At 40.7% G+C, this 27480-nt stretch overlaps 1 protein-coding gene across 2 annotated transcripts in view; it reads right to left on the bottom strand.

Moving 5' to 3' along the window:
• LOC307043203 (sodium/calcium exchanger 1-like) overlaps positions 1-25493 on the bottom strand; it is a 112684-nt gene extending 87191 nt beyond the window's left edge. For both annotated transcript variants that reach the window (XM_079687514.1, XM_079687513.1), the window contains exons 1-4: positions 24947-25493; positions 13370-14296; positions 11865-12029; positions 9221-10011 (exon numbers count right to left, since the gene is read on the bottom strand). In XM_079687514.1, coding sequence (XP_079543640.1) covers positions 9221-10011; positions 11865-12029; positions 13370-14245 — 1832 coding nt within the window. In that variant the 5' untranslated portion in view covers positions 14246-14296; positions 24947-25493. The remainder of the gene's footprint in view (positions 1-9220; positions 10012-11864; positions 12030-13369; positions 14297-24946) is intronic.
• Between the last annotated feature and the right edge of the window lie 1987 nt (positions 25494-27480).

The raw sequence follows: 27480 nt of genomic DNA, 5'->3' as shown, positions 1-27480 counted from the left end.
CTTGTGTTGAAATGTGCTATATAAATAAACTTGCCTTGCCTAATAGAACGGCATGCCAGAAAAGAACCAGAAAGGCCGGTGTGTTCAGCATGCCGAGCAGGTGTTAATGGGCAAATTGAAAACATGCAAGAACACACAGACACACATTTCCGTTTGCCTGACTCAAATAAGGTTCTTCTGAGCCATACAGTAGTCTGCACAGGCTCAAAACTGAGACGTGACCCCGGCCTTTATCAACATATTTAGGGACACTGACCTGACTACTTCATCATACTGTAAAAACTCATATCTGACCTGATCCAATGTAATAAAAGAAAGGTCTATGTTTGCTTTGGGCACACGGACGTTTTTTCTCATGACACAATAACATCTAAATGATATTAGAAACTTTACCCGTGTAAATGAAGCAAAAATTCAAAAAGAAAAACTTGATTTTACCCCCAATTTGGCTGCTTTACTTGTTTGCATCTGGAAAGGACCATTCAAATATAATTTTCCAGAACAAAACTATGAACAGGTGGAAGAGGTGGTTACACAGGACACACAATGAGGACGTACTCCCTAAGCAAGTTTTCTTAAATCCATTCGTTCCGACCTGCAGTTTAGTTGACCATCTCTCTGTTTCCCCCCTCACCAATGTGCTTGTTACTTGAAACACAAGGCACATAAGGACATCATGACCCAAAAGTAACCAAACCAGAACACGACCTGAGCGGCAGCCCAAAGAAAACCTCCCGGGATAAAACCTTAAAGCTCTTAAAGGACACGACAAAGTCTCAGGTTTCAGGTAGCAGGACTCTTAACACAACACATTTAACACATTCAATTTAAATAACTCAAGGCATAAACAATCATGATACATCTGTTTCAAGTGACCTGCCAATTTCAGAAAGGAAAACACACACATACACAAACGCAGACACATATCTGGCAACCTTCCTGCCTCTGCGGTGCAACTGACGCTGAGGATAAATAACCCGGTGAGATTCAGTTTCAATAACACAGGCCCCGCTCGCCAAAAAATTAACATCAGCATAATAGTATTAGCCCTCTCATAGTCATCCATTAAAACTACTTAGGGCAGACAGGCAGACAGGCCGGGGAATACACAGGCGCTCTTATTAAAGAGAGGGAGAGTGAACGAGGAGTTTAATGGTTAATTGTGTGGATACAGAGTACACGAAATGTTCCTTTCTAACATACCAATAAGACCATAAGAGCACTTGGCAATAAAAGAGGCCTACATTTGGACTTTGATGTGTGGGTAACTTTGTGATTAAAGCCCAAAATGAATAAATAAGAACACACTTTATTAGACATTACACCAATCACTGATTCTGATCTAGTAACGTGAAGCAAGAGTCGATGCTGGAAGTATTCTCTGCATAGCACATTGTTTTAGGAAATAATCCTTTAAGACTAACATCTTCCGATGTGAGATAAAGCCTTATCCTCTGGCTCTTCACAATGCCTGTAAATAACAGCACACACAGAGAGACCTATCAGCCTTTTGTCCTCCCTTTGAAAACCTGACAGAGATCTACACCCACTGCTTTGTTTTTTCAGCATTCCCACCTTCCTCTCTGTAAGCCTTAGTGAGCAAAATCCACATCTCCAAGCTACAAAGTCAGGTGTCAGAAATCACGTCTTAGCCTGTTCTACCGCCCATACTCGCTTCGGGGGGTGAACTCACCGAGTGGTGCAGGGGAATTGTAAACCGAGCTTTCAGAAATGGGTGTGGCTTCACGATGGGATGACCTGTTCTTCAAGCAGCTGCAGGGGTTGTGAACTTGAACACTGTTATTAAAATCAGTGTTGAATTGATGATCAAATGTTAAGAGGAAGTTAGTGTGACGTCTGATCCCAGAAGTTACAATCGAAGTGCGTGTGTGACAAGAATCAAGATCTTCTGGTGACACATATTATATTCCGTAAAGTCTGCTCGATGTGACATAAACAAAAAGTAATGTGGCATCACTTTGACACTGCATGAAGTAGTTGTTGTGTAGCAGTAATAAGCATCCTCATTTCATTATCTCGAAATGACTCATGCCCTCTTGTGTGCACTGATGGATCTGAATCAATACATCTGAACATTTAACATAATGAAAGGACACATCTGGCAGCAATAACAACAAATAACGAGAACATACAGTTTCCCATCTGCTCTCCCATTATAAATATGACTCTCCTCACGTCTGTCCCTGTACACCAGACCACCCTCTGTCTCCTTCTCATGTCTTTGATGACTCTCATGCTCAGCATCCCATCTCCGTCTCTTTCCAAGTCACCCCCCCCCCCTCCATCCCAGCTGTTGCCAAGGCAATGGTGTTTTGTGGAGACAGCTGCTTAGGGATCATTTGTCAAGCTGCTGACCTGCCCTCTCCTCTCTCGGCTTTTCTCTCTTACCCTCATTTCTGTTATTAGTCAAATCAACTGCAAATGCCAATTTTCACACCCTTATGAATTGACCAATCATTCAGTGTTGTTCCATTATCTCATTCTTATGGAAGTGACCATTTCAAATGAAGGTTAATTAAATGACGGAACCAATTTAGTGGTGTACGCTTTGTATACAGTGAAACAACAAAGGAACACATACACAAGCAACTAGCTCATGATTCTGACAAGAGATTTCGAAACATTGATTGCACTCTCCTTCATGAGAAAAAGACGTGGCAGCTTGCCCGAGATAAAAGCTGACTTTTGCGGAAAGGGCATTGGGAAGACGCCAAGACATGATGTCAGTCTCTATACTTACTTTCCTCTCTCACATGCTGCTGCCATGTTTACCACACGTTCTCTTCCTAAAACCACGGCTCTTATTTTTACGATCCATTTGATGTATTGATCATTTTAATCATTTAATTTCATCCAAGTCTGACTAAAGCAAGAAAATCTAAGCATCTCTAAAGCAATTAACAGGAAATGTTGCTATATTAATTAGGCTAACGAGAAACTCATAATAGGGCCCCTTTAATCATCAAAATGACAGCCGATCTGTTTTCTGGCAGTCCAATAAACAGAGTATCATTTAAACATTTACACATGCACGGACACACAAACACACACACACACACACACACACACACACACACACACACATTTGAACAGTATGTTTTTAACAGTTGATTATCCTGAACTGTAAGTATAATTCAACTGAAAAACCAATAATAAAAAAAAAAAATTAATCGTTTTATTTCGATGATGTTGATTTCATAATCGCTGCAAACCAAAATCGATTAAAATACGATTAATTGAGCAGCCCTAACACACACACACACACACACACACACACACACACACACACACACACACACACACACACACACACACACACACACACACACACACACACACACACACACACACACACACACACACACACACACACACACACACACAGGGACAGGTCTTCTGTCGAGAGTGTTGTTCAAACCATGTGTTCTGTTCTTCTGTAACATGAGAAGCCTTCACACCTCAAAAGGAACAAGCTCTGTGTGAGTGTGTGTACTTGCGTGTGTGTTTGTCGATTGTGCTTCACGCAGATATCAGTTTACGGTTTGTGTCGTTGTTCAGTGCCACTGAGGGATTTATTCAAACAAATCAGACACTGCACAAGCATGGCTAACACATCATGTGTCCATAATGACATTAAAACATACACAATGCAGCTCTCCCACATCACTTCTTCCTCGGCTAATACATTCAGTGTTTTGGTTCTGTTGTCACGGAGGGAGTTTGCATGTATGCGCGTCATGTGACCTAAAAACCTCATCACGGCTCATTACCATTGAATGCCTCGCTAATATGAGAGTGTGAAGGAGTTGTGTATGTACACAAGTGTGTTGGCTGAAGTATTTGTTTGTGACTAAATGCAGACTTATAGGCATGTGAATGTAAGGACTAAATCCACACAATTGTATCAAAAGAGTAGATTTGTACATTGTGTGGGACCGATAGCATTTATGTTTTAAAGAGTTTTCAAATGTGATTTATTCATCCCTATATGAGCCCTTGTTTTTGTCAAACAGCGTCTGAAACCACCTCCCTCTACACCTTTATGAGGACGACTCGGGGCAAATGTATCCAAATAAATGTCAAGCTTACAGTCACAGCCACTTCACATCCTCCTGGACATGAATAAAATCCCATTTCAGAGTTACAGCAAATCAAAACCCACTTCTATCAGCACAATAACAACATTTTTGAGAGAAGCAAACACTCTAAATGCAAAAGTATGAATGTTATCATGCACAGCTTATCCACGACACAACCCACATTCCTATAGCGTCTAAGGAAACATCTAAAAGGCCAATCTGCGCTTGTTATCGGAGTGTGAAGTCCCAGTCTGCTGTGTGTGGGGATGTGTGTGTTTTTGTGTAGGAAGGAGCCTAATTTGATTCCCGACTGTACCATGTTTCCACACTGGCGGCCTGTTTATGGAAATTGTATAATTGGCTCCATGTCTGTGTTTGTGTGTGTATTTGTGTGTGGGATCCATGTATTTACTACCTCAGGGTCGAAAAGGGACTGAGAACAAGTCAAAACGTAGCTGAGTTGTGCATTGGCAGGTAGCTGCGTGAGTATGCATGTGTGCATGAACGTGTGTGCATCGCCCAGCTTGCTCTGTTTCCTTAACTATTTTGACCTTCCTGTGTCTGCATGTGTGAACAAGAGTCGTCCCAGACACTGCCTCAATGATAAATACTTATGTGTTCAATGTATATTTTACAGACCACAATGACACTGGAAATATTAGACCTGGCTGTCCTGGTCTCTAAAAATACAGCTTTAAATGAAACAGCTATGTAAAAAGAAGTTGAATTGCTGACCTATTTTGTATTAATTGGTCTGGTAATTCCGTAAGGACCATCTATAATAAAAAATAGAGCTACTGAATGTGCTGGAAGGTGCTTTGGACAGAGATGTAAGTCACGCAACAGGTAGGAAACCTTAAAACTTGATTTATATCTGAAATGAACACAAAGCTAAGTGCAGCTAAATAACTCGATAACTTGATCTTGTAATTATTTTCAAATGATACTTGATTCTACCCCTGACAAAGCCAGCCTATAATTTTCACCACACTCATTGCTCTTAGCATGCTTTATATAGCCTTTATTGTAACAGCTATCATTTCATTTCAAGAATGCTGGCGATCCCCACTTGTATTTGTGAAACTAGTCAATTTGTGTACGAGCAAAATGAAATCAGGTCTTATACCTCATTCACACTAACGCAACTCCGGTTCAAGCTCCGTGCTAGAGCTTTTCAGGTTCAGAACCGGTTCTTCGGTTTAGCTCCGGCTCTTTTCACACCGCCCAGAGTCCGACTGGTGCTGCGTCATTGCTTATTTCTTAAGGTGGACTGAACCATGAGTGTGGAGTTCCTGTATCTTTCATTTAAATGAACTGTAACCTTCACCCAGGTATGTAACAGCTGTTCTCAAATGAACACGTGAAGTAAAGTTTAATATTTATAGTTTTATAGATTTATAATGAGTTATAATGAGAGGTGATCAAGGTGAATGCTCAGGTTCCACCTTAACACTCAGGCAGTTGTGTACAAACTGGATAAAACGCTGGCTTTTTGTTGTTGTTCAGGAGTTGACACACACACACACACACACACACACACGTCACACACACACACACACACACACACACACACACACACACACACACACACACACACACACACACAAACACACACACATCTAAACATCTTTCAGAGAACACACCTGAATTCCTTACAAGCTATCGGAGACAGATTGCACAGATCCTGTTACGGACAGCGAGAAAGAGAAATGTAAAGGCCATAAAGGAGGAACTTAAATGGAAAAAAGTAGGAACTGAAAAGTCTCAAACTTTAAGAGGTTTAAAACTTTCCTCCCTCCCCTCTCCTCCTCCCATCACTGCCGCCATTCACACTCATTAATCTATATAACCGTACCCTGCCTGCTTCGCTTCCCCCCTCCTTCTCTCTCCATCAGAGAAACAGAATCAGGGTAGAATCAGCCGGAGGCAATCCTATTTAGATCAGCTATTTTGTAATTCCTTTTTGCAGCAAAAACGTCCTCTGCTATTCCCACTAGGGACACACTACAGCACTGATGGCATATACTGCTTATTTCTATGGGAATGCACATTTTCTAAAATAAGCCCATCTTGGGAATTTGTTTAGGCTATAAATACTTACAACAGCAAGTGGCAGTATACTGAGTGAATATTCTTTACTGTGTCCTAAATGTTTTAGCAAGTTTACTGAGCCTGCAGTTTCTGTCAGCACAACCAAGTAAATGGTGCTACGTCTACAGCAGCTATTTTTAACTTGCATCACATTAAAGGTGTGAAACTTCATCCCGGAAGACAAAGCACAGCCCAGCACTTTCCTATTTCCTACCTGTACCAGTAATGTCCCATCAACTAATCCCCATCATTTTGTATGAGGTTACTTCATTTAACAGCACCGTACCATTTTAACCTGTTTTTGTGTTTGTATCTTGTATTTTAAATGTGTTTATATTAAGTTGTGTGAGCTTACCTCTCTGTACAGCACTTTGGTCTGAAGGTTTTAAAGTGCTATATAAATAAAGTTGGATTGGAAAGTTGGATTGGATTGGAACCTAGGCTAATCAAGATGATATGGGAAATTCAGAAGATATGATTTTGAGGGAACATTAGAGATTAGGTTGTTGATGGACTCTGTAGCAATATTTTTATTTGTATTATCTAGCAGCAAGATGGCGTCTTACTACAAGTAGCTATGTTCAAAATGCTTTCCACTTCAGGCACTACAACTATAGTTTACAGTCCTTCTGCTCCACCTTTGGGTCTTTCCCCCTAGGAAACACACACAATAATACACACACAGCAACCATGATAGCCCGGAAGGACAGTCCATCACTTGATTTTGACAAAGTGTTATTAAAACCCACTTAGTACTGGCTGTAAGAGCTATACGCTATGGAAACTATGCCGTCTGCCACAAGCTGAAAAAGCCAGCCTTGCAGACATCTGCTTCAAATCTGACCAAAAACAGAAGAAAGGGAGACAGAGAGAGCAAGTTTTAGACTACTGTTACTAGGACAGCCTCTCTCCAATTCATTCATCATGACAGCACACTTTGTTTTATGTCATTACAACACTCCTTCTCACAAGCAATCTGAGCATCTCCAAACACGCACTGTAAGCACTACTGTAACTTAGAAGTAATGCCTGCCAGATAAAAGCAGACAGAGCTCTACATCTCCTCGCAACTCTGAACACAAGCAAGCTTACTTTATTACTATAGTCCAATTATCCAATATCAACATCAGCTTTACAGTTCCATCGCGGCAGCACCTGTTCTCGACCATATTATATATTCCAATAAGACCAATAAGTCCCTCCAAAATATATTAATTTAGCCTACAATCTGTGAAAATAATTTGGTCCAAATGGTCAGGGGCGTTCTCAAAAAGACTATTCCCATAAACTTGCATGTGGCATAAACAGTAGAGGTCAACTGCTGGAAGCTGTGAACTTTATTGTGAACTTGATTGTATTCTCACTAGCACTACAAGCCCTTAAGGCCAGCTTGAGAAGACTTTTACTGCAAACAGTAATTTGTTGTGACATCGTGAACACGCCCACCTTGCTGAATGAGGGAAAAAGTGGGAGAGACCAGCAGCCCACCTTATTGAGTGTTTTAACAGAAAACAGATATTTTGCACCAGTTGAGTGTTTGGTGAAAAGTAGCAGTTTTAACTTCTGAGAACATCGGCATATAAAAACCCAAGTTTAAAATCAACAGCAATCACAAGGACACAGATCCATATTAAACGGTCATCTTCATCAAAGAAAATCTGAGACAATGCCTTATTACTGGCAGTTTAACTGGTTATAAAGAGTCTGTGTGAAATATGATTGTTGTCTACTGTTGACGAGCTAAACATTAAGAAAGTTAAGAAACTTTAAAATAAAACAAGGCATTCTAAATACAAAATGTGCTTTCATGCTGATGCTGCTATTTTAAATACCTATCGCTTCTGAACTGATAACATCTGAGTCAAGCACTGAGTCAGCATTTGAGTCAGTTTCATATTATATCACCAGCTACAGTCCAATGATGATGAAACACACACCGATATGTATTCACATCAGTTGTTTTAACAATGAAAGACTTAAAGAACAAAAGAGGACTTTGGGATTTGGTTAGCATTGTTCAAACATTTGCCCGAAAGCTGGAGTTAATTCCCCACACTGTGAGCGGGTCAAGATATCAGAGTCTCTGGCTGTGAGCAACATCATCACTGTGGTGAAAACCTCCTGAAATGTGGTCAAATAGCAATCACGGACCTCACCATGAGTCACCATCAGATAATAAGGCCTGCACGACTGGCTCTGAAGAGCTCTGAACTTTGGAAGCGGTATTTAACAGCAGGGATTCCTTAAATGGCGTTTCAAGTCCTTTTTATACAGAACAAGAAAACAAAAAACAGGCTCCACTGCGTGAGTAGTTGCTCTGGGATGTTCTCACACAGCATAAAAGACACCGAAAAGGGCAGCTGGCATTTTTTTCAAAAAGCCTTTGTGTATCCAAATAAACTTGATAAGATAGATGCTTCTTCTTCGTGTTGCCCCAATTCCCTGCTGCTTGTTTTATTAACGTATTTCAACCAGCTCCTCTAGGTTTGCCCTTAAGTGCCTTGCTTAATCAAACTTCAACACTTCTTATTCAAAGTCCATGTCTTGACATTATGTCTACTTAACATTCAAACCGTCAACCGTCCAATAAATGAGCCAGTTTCCCATCTTCTTGGCTATGCAACTCACAGGCTTAACCTTAATTAATGTGCTAACTGTAGAGAAATACAGTTTTTAAATCAATAAAGTTTTACAGAAGACTAAAACAGCAGCACAACATAATTCAAAGCAAAGAGGAATGAACAGAAGCAAATGGATGAGTAAGATAGAAAGTAGAGACATGGTAAAAAGGGGTGGGGAGTTGTTGATTTGGTCCTGAATGAGCAGTCCGCCTCGCCGCTCATCGTGACCACCACATCACACCTTCACTTTCTCACATCATCAGCAATAACATTTGCAACCTCACACTGACACAGAGCGAAAACAAATCAAATCAAACATGCAGATAATGAAGACATTGAAGCTGATAAATATCTGCACGAATAAAAATGAACAGTTATGATTCAAATGGACAGATCAAATGTACTCACAAGATCTCGTCGTTCTGGAACTCCAGGACACCGTGAATGTCTTCGAAGTCTTCTCCGCCACCTCGTGCTGTTCCCTCCACCGTCTTGTACGGCAGCGTTACCACGCCGCGGGCTCCTGACGTTCTCAGCACCTTGACCTCCATGGTGCCAACGCTCTCGCTCACGTGGAATACCGGCTCCTCAAACGTAAAGATACCTGCGTGGTCGTCGTCAAAGATGGTAACGGTCGCCGTTGCGGGAAGGCCGAGACACGCCATTGTTTCCACGTGATTCGCCGACTCGCCTTCCTCTGGCTCCTCGCCCTCTGATGTCAACATCCTGACATTGGTTAGGTGGATCAGGAAGTTCTCATCCTCTTCAAAGATGTCGTCGTCGATGATCCCCACACGGATCTCTTTCATCGTCTCGCCAGCCTTGAAGACCACCATGCCCTCGGTGAACTCGTAGTCCGAGCCAGCGTTGGCCGTGCCGTCTTCTGTACGGTAGTCCACAGAAATCGTTTTGCCCAAATCGCCACCGCGTCGCACCACGGTCACCGCCACTGTGCCACAGTTCTCAAGGCACTGGTAAGAACTGGGGTCGAAGAAGAGCTTGGAGATGGGGTCGTTATCACCGATATCAGAGCGAACCTCGTGCATACTGACGGCTTTTCGGGCCTGATCAGCGGCGTGTTTCTTCAGGATGTTTCCAGCGCCTGTCATCAGCCGGGTGGCCTGGCATCGGTAGAAAGCGCGGCTCTTCTGCTGCTGGCTCAGGACTTGGTAGTTGGCAAGCTCAATGAGTTGTTCCACCTGGTGAGAAAAAAACAAGAAAACACAGTGTGAAAGGATTTTCTCCTCAGAAACAATAGCCCCTAGACCAGGGGTGTCAAACTCAATTTCATCGCGGGCCACATCAACATTATGGTTGCACTCAAAGGGCCGGTTGTAACTATATAACATATATAAATATTATATATATATAATGTATTATATTACATTATTGCCTCTGAATTTGATTATTATCGGATAGGATAATAACTTAGTAATTAACTACGTCTGAAAGCAGAAGTCCAGGGCAAATAATTGCAAGTCTCTTCAGTGCGCATGTCACAAAATGAGATGCATTGTGGGACATGTAGTTTATGGGCAAGCTGCTTCTGTAAAGTGGTATGTAACCGTATAATAAACATATTATATTCTTTGCAAGCTCTTGTGGGCCACATGAAATGAAGTCGCAGGCCAGATTTGGCCCCCGGGCCTTGAGTTTGAGACCCCTGCCCTAGACCTTTCATGGTGGGAAAGAATGTCTTCTTTGTCAACTTGTCTACTTAAATGAGAGAACATCATTGAACACTGTCTGGCTGAATTTCAGGGTTCATCTTTCTTGTCTGGATAAATAACATTCAATGGTGTGCCATGTGGGCACATCCTAGAATAGAAAGGACAGTGATCTAACGATAAATCAACAGAGAATTAACATCAACAGCGTCTTTGATTTAGTTGTATGCAAGATTAATATGCATCAGATTACAGCAGAACATAACGTGTCGAATGAAACATGAACAGCTTGTTAATTTCATTAGTAGAGATGTCCTTCTTCATTAAAAGGTTCAGGTCCCACGTCATCAACCATCCATCTTGCTTACATATCCCTGAGAAACACACTTGATTTCAGGGTTGATCCCACTATTCCTTCTTTTTATCCTTACTAGTATTCCTTTTCTATCAGAACATACATCAAGGAGATTACTTTTTTCCTAATTTGGGAAACAACTAACCTAATAAGAGTCTTTACAGGTGACCAAACTTGGTGGTGTAAAATATCCATCCCATAGTTACGGTCAAGAGTTTAACCTCCGTTCTTAATCACAGTCTATGTTATAATACATTAGCATTAGATCAACATTTCAATTATCGAATTGGTTTCAAAGAGAGGGCAAACAATGGATAACGTCTGGCTATTCCTGCTGTCAACAATTTACATTCAACACTTTGTTAACAAGTGGACATTTTGCCTACTTTATTTATAGTAACATAAAGAGAGTGCGCCTTCTTAGAGAGAGGAAACTTTCCACATTCTGCTAAATGAGTCATCAGCAATAGTTTATATCCATCCCTTCGCTATTAGGTCAGCCAGCACCAGTATTAATATCTAGACCACAAACAAAATGAGAATGTAGTGGGGAAACGAGGACCAATTTCAGAGCAAACACAAAACAATATGTTCTTCTGTGGGTCTCGAACATTCCTTATCCATGCAGTACTGTAGGTAATGGATGCTGCAATAAAATCAGTCCATATGTTTATCATAGTGGCAGGTAGTCAGCCAGAGAAGCTATTTAATACTGTATAAATTGCCAATGTCAAAACAGTATCTGTGTTTATCATTATAATTTACATATTGATTCAGTGCCGGCTCGGTTTCCTTTGCAATTTTTTTCTTGTAGATGTATCATTATCAAATTAATGTGAGAGGTTGTGATGAGACCTGCGCTGCATTCATCACTATAATCTCTGATAACGGAAGCAAATAGAAAGTGCGTCATCTGTTGCTGCTTATTTTCTCAAATCATTTCCTATATGGAGAAAAACAAGCCTGTCAAGAAAAACTGTGACAGAATGTTGTTTCTTTCCTGCTGCCTTCTTTTGACTTTGTTGCTCACCTCCTTGTCAGGGTGTTTCTGTTTGAGCTCTTTCAGGATCTTGGCCATGTCTCTGCGGGTCTCGTCTTCATCCAGGTCTTTCTCATCTATATCCAAACCCAATGGTCCATCCAGGAAGTCAACACCATGAGAGTTCAGCATCTTCCCATCCATCTCAATGTCCACCTTAAAAAGGAAAAGGAAACAAGGTGTTCAGCGCTATTGATTTAAGGCTTGTGAGCAGCATGTCGAATCTAAAGGCACAACAGTTTCTTGTGCTTTCATGCAATGCCCTAATGAGCATGCACATACATGTGAAAATGTAACGTTTCTGTAGTTTGCTGGGGTAATTAATATCTTAAAGGTGACCTATCATGCAAAATGCACTTTTGTACATCTTTTATACATGAATGTGTGTCCCTGGTGTTCCAGGGAACTCACCAAGTGTCAGAAAACACAACCCTCTCTATTTCCCTCCATACCCAAATCTCTTAAAAAGGGGCTGCAACGGATCTGATACAGACTGATCCAGATTTGAACACTTCTGTGACGACACAGAAGTGGCGCTACGGCTATTGGGCCAACTCCACCAATCAGGAGGAGACAGCCACGGACATTGCCGTTGGAAAGCGCTGGAGACGCTGTAGTACATATGCCAGGCCTGTAGATGGTGCTGTTCTCACAGAATCAGCCCATGATGCAAAGACAGTGTTACATTGAGCGAAATGAGGAATGGCTAAAATGCATGATCTGTTTGGTATTTTGAAAAATAAAAAGTATAAATATGCCTTATATAGGTGTGGTCCTACACTATATTATTCAAATATAGCATGATAGGTCCACTTTAAGTTACAGTTTCATGACATGTTTCTTTAGAGAAATATATGTGTGACTGCAGGCAGATTAGCTTATATTAGATACAATACTGTATGTCAGCCATTGTTTTTTTTCTCAAAGGATAAGGGGCTTGCTCTCTTTATCAATTAAAGCCTGTTATCCTTTAAATACAGCTTTATTGACAACATTTCATTAAGCTTTTGAGCCCAATGGCAATTTAAAACGTTATTTTTTACCTTTTTGACACGAGGGACAGGGTGGGGCAATGATTTTCTTTTGCCAGAAGTTGAAATATAAGTGCTCTTCATGAACTAATGTAGCACTGATTATTATTAATCAAATTAAAGAAAAGGTAACACAAACATTGACACTGAGAGACTTTAATTAACTGAGTGGTGATTAAACATAGCGTGATACTAAAAAGGCAATTAGATCAGTGCAATGCACCGACATCACAAAGAGCGCCAGATAGTAAATAACAGGAAATTAAAAAGTTACAATAATTAAAATATATCTGTGTATCTTTGCAGTATCTTGATATGCTTCATGGCAGGAGTTTACCTTGGCAGGAATCCATTCAGTAATAGAGATAATTGTTTTAGATACACGTTACTAATGAACTCACATCCACCTACATAGAGTGCCTTATGTGCTCCTTTGTTTATTAGTGTTAATGAATCCAAACATACCTTGGAAGGAAGTGGGCGGTCTCCCTCGGTCTCGATGATCATGCCACGCTGCTTTCCAGTGCGGTAGCGCTTGTACACGTACTTGTAGAACAGCAGGCGGCGGTCAGCCACCCAGGCGAACAGCACACATATGGGAAAGAAGAAGAAGGTCAGCAGCCCCTCCCACACCTGCACCACGCCGGGAGAGATCACGGACAGGATCAGGTAGAGCCAGATGTAGGCGAAGATACTCCAGGTGGCCGTGACGAAGAACACGCGGAGGTGCTTGACCTTCCTCGTCTCGCCGTCGGGAACAACGTACACGCAAAGCCCGATGATGACGAACATGTTGAATGCCGCAGAACCCACAATGGTGGCGGGGCCCAGTGTGCCAGCTTCGAACCCGTGACCTATGACCTCTATGACGGACAGCAGGATCTCAGGAGCCGACGAGCCCAGAGCCATGAGGGTGAGATTGGAGACGGTCTCGTTCCAGATCCGAACGGTGGTGGTGGTGGTTTCTCCATTGGGCTTCTTTATAGTGATCTCCTTTTCTTGAGACGTGATGACCTCTATCGATGCCATGAAACGGTCTGCAATGATCGACACGCCAAGGAACATGTAGACTAAAGCCACAAAATAAACTGTTGCCCGGGCCACTTTGTCACCAAATGACGGGTTCTGAGGCTCCCAAATAGGAAGGACCACCCCTTTTGCGCACGGCTCAGCCATGCTGCATTCCGTTTTGTTGGTGGACACCGCTAAAACGGAGCCATCGAAACTCTGCTCAGGCAGAGTGCCGGCCAAAGAGGGATCGAGCTTTAGGAGGATGATCACCGTGAAGACTGCTACCCTCAGGGCAGGGGACAGGAGGGATGAGTGATCCCAGCGACCCATGATGACGTCCGAACCAGCACCGTTAGGTGACGATTTATGAGGATATCAAACCTTTAGAGGGAAGAGAGGAGAAAGATTCAGATTAGACCATCATGGACTTAATACATGTTATAATGTGACATGTTTGGATGTAGTGTTTAGGTTGGATTTTCTTCTTTCTAATTTAGAATTTTCTTTCGGAGGCAATACATATTTAAGCAGTTACCAACTCTTATCCCTTTTTAATCTCAAATATGTAGATGGAACAGACGACAAGAAACTGTGTTGTATCAGACGATGAAACATTTTGGTTTAAACTGAGGAGTCACGACCTCGGCTTAAATATTTTCTAAATCCTAGTAAATGCTCAAGCAGTGGAAGGTAAAATCCTCTTCTGTGTGTAAATAACACTCTCACGTAACTTTTGCAGACTTCAAAAGAAGGTGGCTTCTCACTTTTAGGCATTAAAAACCTTAAAAACACAGCACCACCAAAACAAAAACATATGTTTCACATTCAATGTTTGCCAAGCTGTTAAGGGTCAGCAAGTTCATACAACCACGCCAAAGATAAACTTCAGCTCCTGAGTTCGGCACTCTATATTTTCAAGGAGCAGCTTCTGAAATATAATTGCCACATTCCTCCAACAATAATACCCTGCTGTTCCTCATGCAACCCGACGAGTGGCCCTCCCTGATAACAGACGGGTTGACTTCTGTCAACAACAGTGGCATTTACCGTACAGCTTTGAAGCCAGGCAGCCATTTCAAACAGGTAATGTAATCCAAACTCATTGTTTTCAAACTGGCTTGCAAGATAACTAATCAATTAATCAACAAATCCCTCACATAAAAATGCATTTGAAGTATTTTCAATCCAAGGGGTTTTCTAGTTCTTAAATAGTGGTTAGTGGTTAAATACTGTAGGTATAGGGTATTGGTCTCTTTCTCTCCAACAATGTAAACTAAAAAAACATTTGATTGGGTATCACTTGTCTTTGTTTGCCTATATGTACACAAATAACCCACTCGTTTAACAGCATTTTGAGTGCAGTGAGATATTTGCCTAAACTAGGTCACTATCTAAGAGACCACAACATCCCAACACTGATCCTTCAAATCAGTCGCTCGTTTGCTTCCTCTCAAACACAAAAATATGCTAAATTGAATACAGAGGAAACATAATAGCTAAGAATTAATTTAAATTAAATAAAAGCATCCCTGAAGCCCAACACATACACAGTGCAGTTACCATTTATAACAAGCAAATTGCACATTGTTGGGTAATTTTCCATGGAGAGATGAATCCATCTGTTCTTAACTTCTATGGTAATCAGGCTGGACCATGCACTACTCACATTTTGTGTAATTAGATGTACAAGTGTATGTAGGACTGATAATCATAACAAAAAAACGTTATTATCGCACAATTAACATGTACGTTACAGAAAAGAAAGAAGTAGATACATTCATTTACAACGTTTTTATTGTGTTGAAAGCAAATGTAACCTGTAGGTAATTACGTTTCTTACAAAAAGTATTTAAATTAGTAGTTTATGAATGTCTTTTGTCAGATTCAGAGATGACCGGTGATATGGACTGCTATGATTCATACTGAATGGCATCAACATACAGTAACTGGGAGTCTGACCAAGCAACACCTTCCCAATAGGAAGTCAAAAACGTATTCCCAAATGCACAGGCAGCCAACGTGCATAGGTAGTGTTTGTTAGGAGCAAGGAAGCAGATGAAGGGAAAGGGATGTGGGTGATCCCATGGTAAAGCACAACTTTCTAAAACACACACACACATCCTCTCCTGAGGTTTAAGGGGATACGAATAAAAATAAAAATATTCCTTTCAGTGCTGCCAAATGTACTGAATAACAAAGTTCCCAGACAGATTGTGTGCCCATGAATTCTCTATGGAGCTGAGACGCCGACAAGCAGTGACACAATGGAAGACTGCTTGTCCTTATGTGTGTTTTGTGCTGTGGTTCAGTATTTGTGTATCTGTCAGGTGACATGCCACTCTACCAGGTACAAATAGTTGAGAGATGTTTAAAACATATTTGATGTGATCGTGAAATCACCCTCATATGGGCAGTGGAAAATAATCATCAGTTATCTCTTTCAATCCTTGATTTGCGATCTGATTGTGTATCGGCACAAGGCTAGATACTCTACGTATGTTTGTTTGGCATATTACAGTACATGTATGCTGTATGTTGATTATGTCTGTAGAGAATACAGCATAGGTTGATTGACATATTTGAGTTTTGTACCTTTGGCACATCTGTGAGCCCACACGTGTTGATGGTCCTCTCTTTACTCACCATCTCATCTGATTTACCCAGTTACAAACTTGTACCACTCTGTACACCTTGTAGTTTAAGAACTGCTGCACACACAAGAGTAGTCATCCCTTTAATCAGGGATCAATAACAAGAACCCGAAACAAGGATCAGTTTAGAAATCTCCTCAAACAAGCTTCTTCCACATCACTGCATGCCAACATCCATTTCCTGATAATTAATTGTTCACACTCTTACATGCAGAAGCAGCACGATTCACCCGACATCAATAGTTCCATTAGTAGTTTCCTTCGTTTCCTCTTACCACAATACTCATTACAGATGAGACTGTAAAGGCCCTAAAATATGAATCACATTTTCTCTTGCATTACATGAAGCGAGGCTTAGGAGCCGTAGGGCCCTGGTACTATCAGAAGCTAAATGAACAACACATAATCCATTTTCACAGGGAACGTAGTCAATGTGTGGATGTTCATTCAATATATAATAAATAGAGAATATGTGTGCTGTGCCTAATGGTTTCTTGCTAGATAAATAAGTGACTGTGATCAGACCATAATGGTGAATTTACAGTATTGGGTTGCATCGATGTGAATAGTAGTTGGTTTGACTTTTGCTGTGTATCTCAGCTGGGATGTGAGAACCTTTTGTTAAGAAAATCAATTGCAAACAAAATTACATGTCTATTTAATTAAGCTACTGTTCATCACTACCACAATAAACATTTCCCTCCTAATGGGTTTGAGAAGCTCTTTGCCTTTAATGGCCTTCTTGTGGGGCTTACTATGGCATTTCCAAGTGATCAATAATTCAGTGTGCTTAGGGATTTGGTAGTTTTCACTTAAGGTTGTCATTTATACAACAGGCTGACGGCTAAAGAGCTATCTGTATATTCTAGCCGTTTTCTAAACAGTAGAGTGCATTTTCAATTGCTTCTGTGCACAAGTGAATGCACAAGGTAAGTTCGGCAAGTTGAGTAGAAATGAATGAATGAAAATGTAAGAAATAGTTAGAATTGTGTCATTATCAGGGTGTGTAAAGTATACCATGATAATAAAATGTAATGATGACTATATCCCAACCTTGTTGTGACCCCACCTCATCACGTCAACACTTGAATGGCTTTGTGTCAAAGAGAAAACCACATTCAAAGGAGGCAGCCATTAAAAACAGTCGAGGCTCATACAAACCAGTTGGAGTCTAATAGATTCACCACAGGTAGGAAAACAATTGAAACCTCACCCTGACAGAGGCACTTTAATCTTTTTGGGATTTCCCCTTTCCTTTAGTGTGTTGTATAGGTTTATGTGCATGTAAATGGTAAAATCCCAAAGTTCAATTACAAGCTAATTAGCTTAGCTTAGCCTAATCACCGGAAACGGGTAGCCTGGCTCTGTCAATAAGTGAAAACCAATAAATCAGTTTAGCAGTGCCATAAAATCTCAGTAAACAACACTTTGTATCGTGTAATCAGTATACATTGTATATTACTATTTCATGTGTAATAAATTAATGTCTGAGCACTGTGGAGGTACACATCTCCCTCATGAGGTGCAATGATGCTTAGAAGCTCAGGTTTTTATATTGCATTACAGAGAAGCATTTAGTACCCACAGTCTTTTATTGCTCATAGTGTTTCCTCTTAAACTATCCAATCAAACAATGATCGAAGTGGATTCATTTTCGATGCTTTGTTTTGATCGGCATGATCCCACTGAAAAGGGAAACTGAAATAAATGGGCGAATGGTTAATTGTATACAACAATGTTATGGCAGCTGCTTCAGTCCTCACACAAAAGTGGTTGGCAGTGCCTTACAAAAGGTTTCTGAGTATTTTGCATATTTTCAGTGACTCTGGGAGGTAAAATAAGATTTAAAAAAAACACATACAAGACTTTCTCAATGGCTGATGACTTTCTACCTTGCTCTTGAAAGGATACGTTGTTTCCTTAAAAACAAGCTGGATAGGTTTTGGGAAATCTGGAAAACCTTTTACGACTTCCTGGAGCTTAATGGTCTCTGGGAGAATGAAGACACTTGAATATTATTTAGGCTGTGTTTCCATTTTCTTTTCTTCTTTCTTTCTTTTTCTGTTTTGTTCGTTTTGCTGATAGTATGTAAAGGCTATCTTGTTCATTAATTGTCATTTCTATGCATAAAAACGAATAAAGAGATAAAAACACCTACAAGATCTTTCTTTCTTTCTGTAGCTGCTTACATTTGCATTTCCTAGTTGTCTCACCAATGCAATGGATGGTTAATAATACATGTTATATACTACACTAAGCACTGTGTTGTATGTTACCTAACAAAATGCATGTATATGATAACCCAGAGTCAGTTCTCTGCTTTCTGTTCCTTGCTCTGTTTATTCTCACCGACTTGCTTAAAATTCAACCTCACGGCCGGTCCTCAGTAAACTTTGCTTACACACTCTTGATTACTTTACACTTTATCAGGAGATTTCCCTGCAGATCATTACCTGTTCTGCTTATAGTCCCGTTTTTGCTGTACGGCAACAAAACACATCCTGTGGGAAAGACTGACTGCACAAAAATCATTACCTGCTATTAGATAAAGGAAAAATGGATGCCCTGGCTGATATCAGCACCCAGCTGAAGGGTGTATGTTTACACGGCTGCTGTTAACACAAGAGAGGCTTAGCTGCTTAACGGTGACTGCTATTTTGGATTTGGTAATTTAACTATCATGTATCAGAATATCCCGCTATGATTGCCCCTAGTGTAATGACCTTAAAACGTGGCTCCATTTCAGGACGAATACATGAGATAACCCTGCTACAGAAACAAATTGCAGACAGACACACACACACACACACACACACACACACACACACACACACACACACACACACACACACACACACACACACTGCTGAGTCTCCCTCCACAGAGGCAAAATCAAACGAAGAATACATAACGTTTAGATAATGTGCTGCACTGAGGCAAGCTGTTCCCTTTCTGCCCTAAAACTGTCATTCCTCTGGGACTCTGAAGGCAGCACCCCGAGGTGTCAAGAAGGCAGCTAAAAAGAAAAACTACCTAGAGAGAAAAGAGGAAAAAGCAAAGACATAGGACATGATCCCACTTTTTTTCCATACACCAAAAATGTCCATAAGACGCTAAATCATGCAGGGAATACGAGTTTTTGGATGTGATACTGTGGTTGAATTATTCAAAGCAGAGTAGATGCTGAGCATGTACATGCCAACAAAAATAAGCAATTTTTGATGCAGGAAAACACAGAGCCTGCTGCTTCGAGGTGCAGCCTGATGTTTTACTCGCTACGTGGTAGGGCACGATCGCCTACATTTGTCAGTGAGGAAATATATTGAAGTATGGAAAAGTAAATGGAGTGAGGGATGGAAAGCGAAAGACAGGCCGAAGGAGAAAGATGAAGTGAATGAAACAGAGTCATTGAGGAAAAGAGAATGAGAGAAAGAGTCAGAAGGAAAGGTAAGGCAACCTAATATAGTCATATAACTTCTTTTTATATATAAATAGAGGTATTCCTTTGTAATGTTGCTGTGTAAGTAGGACACAATACACACACACTAACACAGAAAGCCCCTTCAAGCAAGTGAAGATGTGTGGTTACCATCATTGCAGTGATGTTGAGCTCTTTTAGCCTGGATCTGCCTCTCAGTCAGTCCTGGAGCAAAGACACTTTGACGCGTTATTACACTTAGAGTGGCAGAAATGATCAGACTGGCTCTGAATAATACAGAGCTATATCCTACTGTGTGTCATTCTTTATTTCCACTGACAATACCTCCATATCTGTCTGTCTGGATTGTGATGAGCGACATGTTCACGGGGGGAAAGTGATAAAGAGATATGGGAAACAAGCAATTTAACACAAACAATCATTCAAAAACTTTTAAGTCAAATAAATGGCTTCCCTTATCTCAAGTGCTTCATTCGTTTATTGGAGAAGAACTAGCCAAAGGCACACAATCATCCTATATCCATCCATCCACACATTACACTCTCCTTCAAGGGGTGGCTGGTATTGTCAGTTTAAATAGCTTTTTGTCCTAGATTTGAACAACATGTTACATGCCACGGGAAAACAGTCAAAGCCTCAAGAAGGTTTCATGTATTTATCTTGATCTAATTATTACATATATACAAAACCTTGACGACATACACTAAAACCTGCTCTCAATATAACACTGTACTGTCAATAGGTTTCTATTGTTATGAGTAATACGACAAAGTCACAGCCTTTTGGTTTCTTTGAGTTCAATGTTTTGGTTTTACCTTTGCTGTTTTGGCTCAAGTGCAGTCATTAGTGCAAGAAGAGGCACCAGTTAGAAGGGCGAAAACAGTTCTGATAAACGTAGGGCTGCTCGATTATGGCAACAATCATAATCTCGATATTTGGGTCAATAATTGATATCAAGATTATAAAAAACGATTATCCATTTACTTTGAAAACATCTATTTATTGAAAAGAAATGTGAACAGTATGTTTTTAACAGTTGATTACCGTGAACTTTAAGTATGATTCAACTGAAAAAATTATATATATATTTTTTGTATTAAAAAAAAGAAAAAAAAAGAAAATCGATTATGTCCAAAATCGTAATTGCGATTAAAATACGATTAATTGAGCTGCCCTAGATAAACGTACTATACACGCCTAACTGCCGTCAGATAAAGTTAGCATCTACTGTAGCGGGTTAACAACATTGAATAAATAGCAGCTGAAGACCCAGTTGTTGCCCTCAGGAGTTGGTGGAGAACAAACAAAAGCAAAAAGACAGAATTATTGACTCACGTTTCTCGGATGAACAGAAACACAAATGAGGGCTAATGTTGTCTCTAACAGGATGCCAGTTCAACTAAAGGATGTCTTGCATGTTACTTATATCACCTATAAGATGATAATATTGAATCTACAGCGAGTATCAGTATTTTTTCTATCTATCAACGAAAAAACGTGTTTTTCTTATAGTCCGAAAGAGAAGGGTACTCCGAGACAAACATCTTTATATGTTATGTAAATGTGTCTTGAATCCTCTGTTCATGCTTTTCATCATACTTAGCTACTCTATGTGTCGCATGTAACCTGGTTTGGATTCATCCATATTTTATTACTGGGCCCATTACTGTCCTTGTGGGGGGTTGTGCCGACTCTGCGCATCCACTGACTGCAAGGACGCAACAGAAAGAGTTGTTATCTAATTATTCATAATGCTCGTTAAAATCGGTACATGCAGAAATGTAAATGCTGTGGTTCAGATGATATGTGTAGCCTCTTTTTTGTCCTATAGCGTTACTGTTACTGCTGCTGTTTTCTAGAATCAGCCCATATGTTCAGTACACACTGTTATTTTTGTCAAGGATCTTAAGCCACCACTGGCTCGGTTTATTAGAAATAGAAATAAAAACTAAACATTTACAGGCTATTGTGTTGACCCTTTAGATGTTAGAAAAGCATCCTCTTGGTTTTGTGCTATGCAGATTTAGCCTTTCTGCCAACAAATCTTACAAAGTGTGCATCATAAGATTCAGCATTAAATGCAGTGTACAGGCCAATAAAGGCTGCCAATCTTCCCGGTGACTGGATGATTGGTTTACAATGCTTTTACTTAGATTAACTTTATCTTTTTACAGACATGAAGTACGTATCAATCAGAAGGAGTTGGTATGTAACCGTACACATAATAAGCATAGGACTTACAATTGACAGTTGGGTTGCATTTATTAACACAAGCACAACTACAAATGACTTACACTGGATGGTTAGCTTGAAGATAACCCATCAATCTCCAAATAGATCAAATCTTCCTGAGTATGTGATGCTGGTGACTACACATTGGCGATCTAAATATGTCACAGTTTCACCACTTCAGAAGGATTTGCCTTGGCTAAGCATACAGTACAGTGCAGGTTTCATGCTCCAAAATACTTAAGGCTCATTACAGTTGTTCAATATTTATTTTTATATATTATGATAACTGTTCTGTATTTATTAAGAATATAAAGAAGCAGGTACAATTGGGACTGGCTGATCTGCAGTTGAATCAGCAGCTTTTTTGCTTTCCCCCCTAATACTCCACTTTACCTGACTGGTCTACTGTATGTCATGAAAGAACCCCGTTTACAGTAAACAAGAATGAACAGGTTCCCCTTTCGGAAAAAGACAAGGACAGCTTGTTGGTGCATAGGCGTGGGAACATAAAAATCTGCGGGGAAAAAAAGTAAGTCTAACACAAACAATATTTCATGTTTGTCCTATAACAATTAGTAACTGATATGGATCACATTAAGTCTGTTTACTCTAACTATGATGAAATGTGTGTACATACGTATGCATGTACAAATGTAGATACGCACATACTGTATCTAAATCTTTTGTACAAATAACTTGACACTTGATCTGATCAAATTCACACTTGGCGGGTTATTTGCTGTGGGCTCAAGGAAGTTGTTGAGTGCAAGCCCCTGAGATCTGTGTGACATTTATTTTTAGTGCGTTCTGTACACACTGCGTTATGTATTGAGATGATTGACTGTTACAAGCCCAAACAGAATCTTGTGTATGCCTTGCTCTCCGTCTATGATACTTTATTAGCATAGCCTTGCTTTGGTATGCAACTATGTCAGGGCAGCTGTCATGGCAGGCAGAAAGGAAGTGCGGTGTCGAGTTTGAAGGTGACCAATCCTTTGTTAACATAAACCACAACCAACAACAACTAAGTCAGAGAAAGCTTACCTAGACTTTCCTACGGGAACATTTTTGGTCAAGGATACTTCAACATGTTGACTGCGGGGGATGGGAATCTAACCACCACCCTCTGACCGGTAGGCGCCCAATACCCCTCTAGGCTAAAGTCATTAATGAACATCATGATGGAGATATACATTTTCAGCAATATTACAAAAAAAACTAAGAGAAACAATCTGTTCTATCCCTTCTTCCAACTCAGCCTCGTCTCAGCCATTTAGCCAATGACTTATTTCCGACATGGTGCCATAATCTCTCCTCAATCAGGTTAAGAATAGGCCTCCTCATTGACAAATCCAAGAACGACTGAGATACGGCAAGAGTCTAGCGTCAGACATTGAGAAAGGTCAGCTTTTATTGTAAAATACATCACTTGTGTTAACCTGAACCCGTTGTATTGTGATGAAGCCTCACCACTGCATCGCCACAAGATCTTATATCCCATCAATAACCAACTGCACCACTGATGGGAGGTAAATAAGGCAGTGAAAAGCTCAGGCTGCGTTTCAGTTTTTCATTGTCATAAATAAATATTTCATATCAGGGGCGGACTGGGAATAAAAATCAGCCCGGGAAACTCAACCGAATGAGATTCAGCTCCTCTGTGTCATGCTCATAAACCCCTCGACTGGAGTCAGCTGGAAAAAAATTGCCTGGAAAGCCTTGATTGTACCTGCCTGATGTGCCAAGCGCTCCTCACAAGACGAAGCGTCTGTAGTGTCACATCAGGAAAATGAAAAGCCGCTGTCTGCTCTAATAGTATACATGTCAGGCTTAAAGCTAACTGAATCACTCCATGTTGATGTACCTTTTATAACACAGCAGAAAAAGGCTAACATAAGTATTTGTTCTAGAATTTCACGTTTAAAAACCCAACTGATCCATTTTAAATTCAGAAACATGAATGAAAAAGTGGCAGGGCTCGGAATTCTCCCCCCCTCCCCCCCAACCTGCTCTGCCCTGATGTGCAACGGCAGTCCATCAGTGCCAATATGGTTTGTCGCAAAGGATGGGGACGTCTAGAATTGCGCAAATGTTGCTTTCTGTGCACTTTTGCAAATGGGCCATTCGTGCTGTAAAAGGATACTACTAGACTGCGCATATTTGTCAGCCAACTTCCACATTGAAAGCCTCTAAAAAGGGTGCGAACCTGGTTACCTGAACGTGCTCTGCATCCGTAATTATTATTCCACTAAACATAAGCGAGTTGAGAAGGGCAGGGAAAGAGGGTGGGGGTAAAGGGAAAAATAAGAATATAAAAGCCCCTTAAACCAAAAGAAACAGCCTCTAGTTGCACATTTTAAAGAAAAAAAAAGAACTGCAACCTGTGATTTTAAAACCAGTGCTCCTCTGTCTATATATCTCTGAATCAAAGAGGTGGAGAGGCGCAGTGTGGACAGCGTGTTGCAGGAGGATGGGGTGAGGAAACATCGTTTCCACATCGCATCCAAACCCTTCCGACGCATGGTGCTTTCAAGTTTTCCATCTGTGCTCCATGAGGCAACACCGTCCACTCCACATCCCTCCCTCCATAAATTAACTTGCTTCCACGAGACAATGCGGCGTGAGCCAAAGCCCACCGGCGTTCAGTATCACTACCATGATTGTCCCTTGTTCTGAAACGGTACCCCAAAAAACTGCAGAATATCCTACCTGTTTATCCAGAGAGTGTCCACAATCCGGAGAAGGCAGTCAGTAGTAAAAGCAGTACTAAAGCTCTACTAGCAGCAGAACCAGGAGGAGGAGGAGAAGAAGAGGTAAGCCAGTAGTGGAGAATGGTAATGGAGACGCAGGGAGCTCTTATACGCCAGCCAAGGCAGCGTATCCACACAGCGAGACGCACAAAAGAGAGGGAGAGGTGTCCGGATTCCCATGCACTGACAGCTTTTTATTTGTTGCTGTTGTTTTTGGTTGTTGCCTACTCTTCGTTTCCATGCAGCGGGACGTGTAAGACCTGTATGATCGGATAACCGGAGCGGAGCTTCATCAGCAAACCCGCATTTGTTGGGACGAGGCGCGCAGCACAGCCGACTTCTTCCTCATTCTTCCCTTCCCGATGCCCCTCTCACTCCGTGCAAGCGCAAGAGAAAAGGAGAGAGAGAGAGAGAAAGAAAGGGAGAGAGAAAGAGAGAGAGGAGGAGGAGAGCGAGAGTATACTAGAGCGAAAGAGCGAGAAAGTGTGTGTGTACTGTTCCCTCACACACCGACTGAGGATCAGCGCGCCTCCTTCTCTCAGTGCGGTGTGTGTCTATATGCACATATATCTTTCTAGTCACACACACACCAACAGTGCACACACACACACACACACACACACACACACACACACACACACACACACACACACACACACACACACACACACACACACACACACACACACACACACACACACACACACACACACACACACACACACACACACACACACACACACAAATATCAATGATAGTTATTACAGAAATGTGTCATATCCCGCCCACTCTGCATGTCTATGTCTCTCAAGTTGAATGATTTTATAGAGAAAAGTTGGTATTTAGTGCAATATTTTATCTTGCATTATCAATGGCTGCCTTGTGTACATTAATATCTGAAATAAAGATTCTCAAAGACAGAAAAATGTCTGATTTACAGTGTTAGAACTCTTCTGGTTTGATGACCCGAACCTGACAAGGCTGATATCAACTTCCTTTTTTGTTGATACTACAAACATATTTTAAAAAATCTTTTATATACGAAGAGAGAGCAGCATGTATAAAATAAACTAATAACTGAAGAGCCATTGACTTATTGACCTTTTGGAAAAACTGGAACTCCTAAAATAAACCTCAAAAAGAGGAACCAGTTTTTCAACACTGTAAAATGCGGAACAATCAGTTTGACGATCTGAATGAAACTTAAAACCGAAGTCACTACACCAAAATACTTCTACAGCATATCCTTTTCCTGTTGGTAAGCAGCCATGGTATAAGTGCTATAAAACACACAAGGCTGAACCAATATAAACAAATAATTGACTTGATAGCGCAGCAGTTTTTGCCTCATCCATTACTTTATATAGCAGCATCTACATAAGCATTACCTCTAATTTCAAATGATTGTATAAAGACTTTCTGAAGTGATGCATGGGGAGAGACCTACACATTAAGGGGAAGAGAGATCGAGAGAAAGAGACAAGAAAACAGATTAAAGGAGACACATTAAGAGTCCTTATAAAACTCAGCATAGATTGATTGTTTTGCTCATCTGATAACTCAATCGTTAAACATATTAGGCTGTGGATCCAATAACAAATGCAAACACAAAAAAATACCTAGCAAAGAATATGTTGCTTGATGGTTGAATAGTTAGAAACAGGAAGGCTTGAGACCAGTAATAAGTCAGAAGAAGTAGTTAGCTAGGCAACAAAGGGAAATACAACCGGAGATCTAGATGGTTGACATTATACGCCACAAACAGGCTGGAATGCCTCAACTACAATAAATAAATGAATAAACAATAGGCAAAACATAACCTATGTGTATTCACTGGGGTTAATTGTGCACGAGGAGCAGCTGGGATTGCAACCAACAGGGTCAGGTGACCTATAAAGGAGGGAAACTCAGTGAGGGCAACTGGAGGGCAGGCGAGGCAGAACATGACCCTGGAAAATCCTACACACTGGGAATAACGTGAGAAATAGTCTGAGGCTATGTGTGAAATAATTCACTCATTCACTATCTAGGGAGCTCTAAAGGACTTTAAAGTGAGCTCATCGGAAAAATGAAAAAAAAAACTTCAAACTACTCGAGTCATTTTCTCTGCACCGTTGGTCACATCAGTGCTGTTTTACAATTAAAAAGCCAGATTAACTTCGGCTTGTGGAACACCCATTATACACACAGACATGCATTTTTGTGATAAATAATACAGAAGTTTGTTCGGTTGCTTCTTGAGTGAATTTAATTTTTCCTTGGTAAGCAGTGATGCAGTGAAGATGTGTAGGGCTTTTATTGTGAAAGGAAAGAACTAGCAAAGTTTGGCTGCATTGTCAATGTGTCGGCAAAAAGAAATTTGTGTCAAATTGAACACTTGCAATGTCCCCCACAAGTTGATCAAGATGCCAGACACAGCCAAGCCATCACTCAGCAGAAAAATAGAACATTTCAGGGAACAGATTGACCCGAGAGAGAGGATGTGCAAGGTTG

This window comes from Notothenia rossii (assembly GCF_949606895.1).
Source record: "Notothenia rossii genome assembly, chromosome: 6".
Classification (NCBI taxonomy): Eukaryota; Metazoa; Chordata; class Actinopteri; order Perciformes; family Nototheniidae; genus Notothenia; species Notothenia rossii.
Note: the sequence above shows the minus strand (reverse complement) of the source record. Positions and strands in the feature narration are given on the sequence as shown.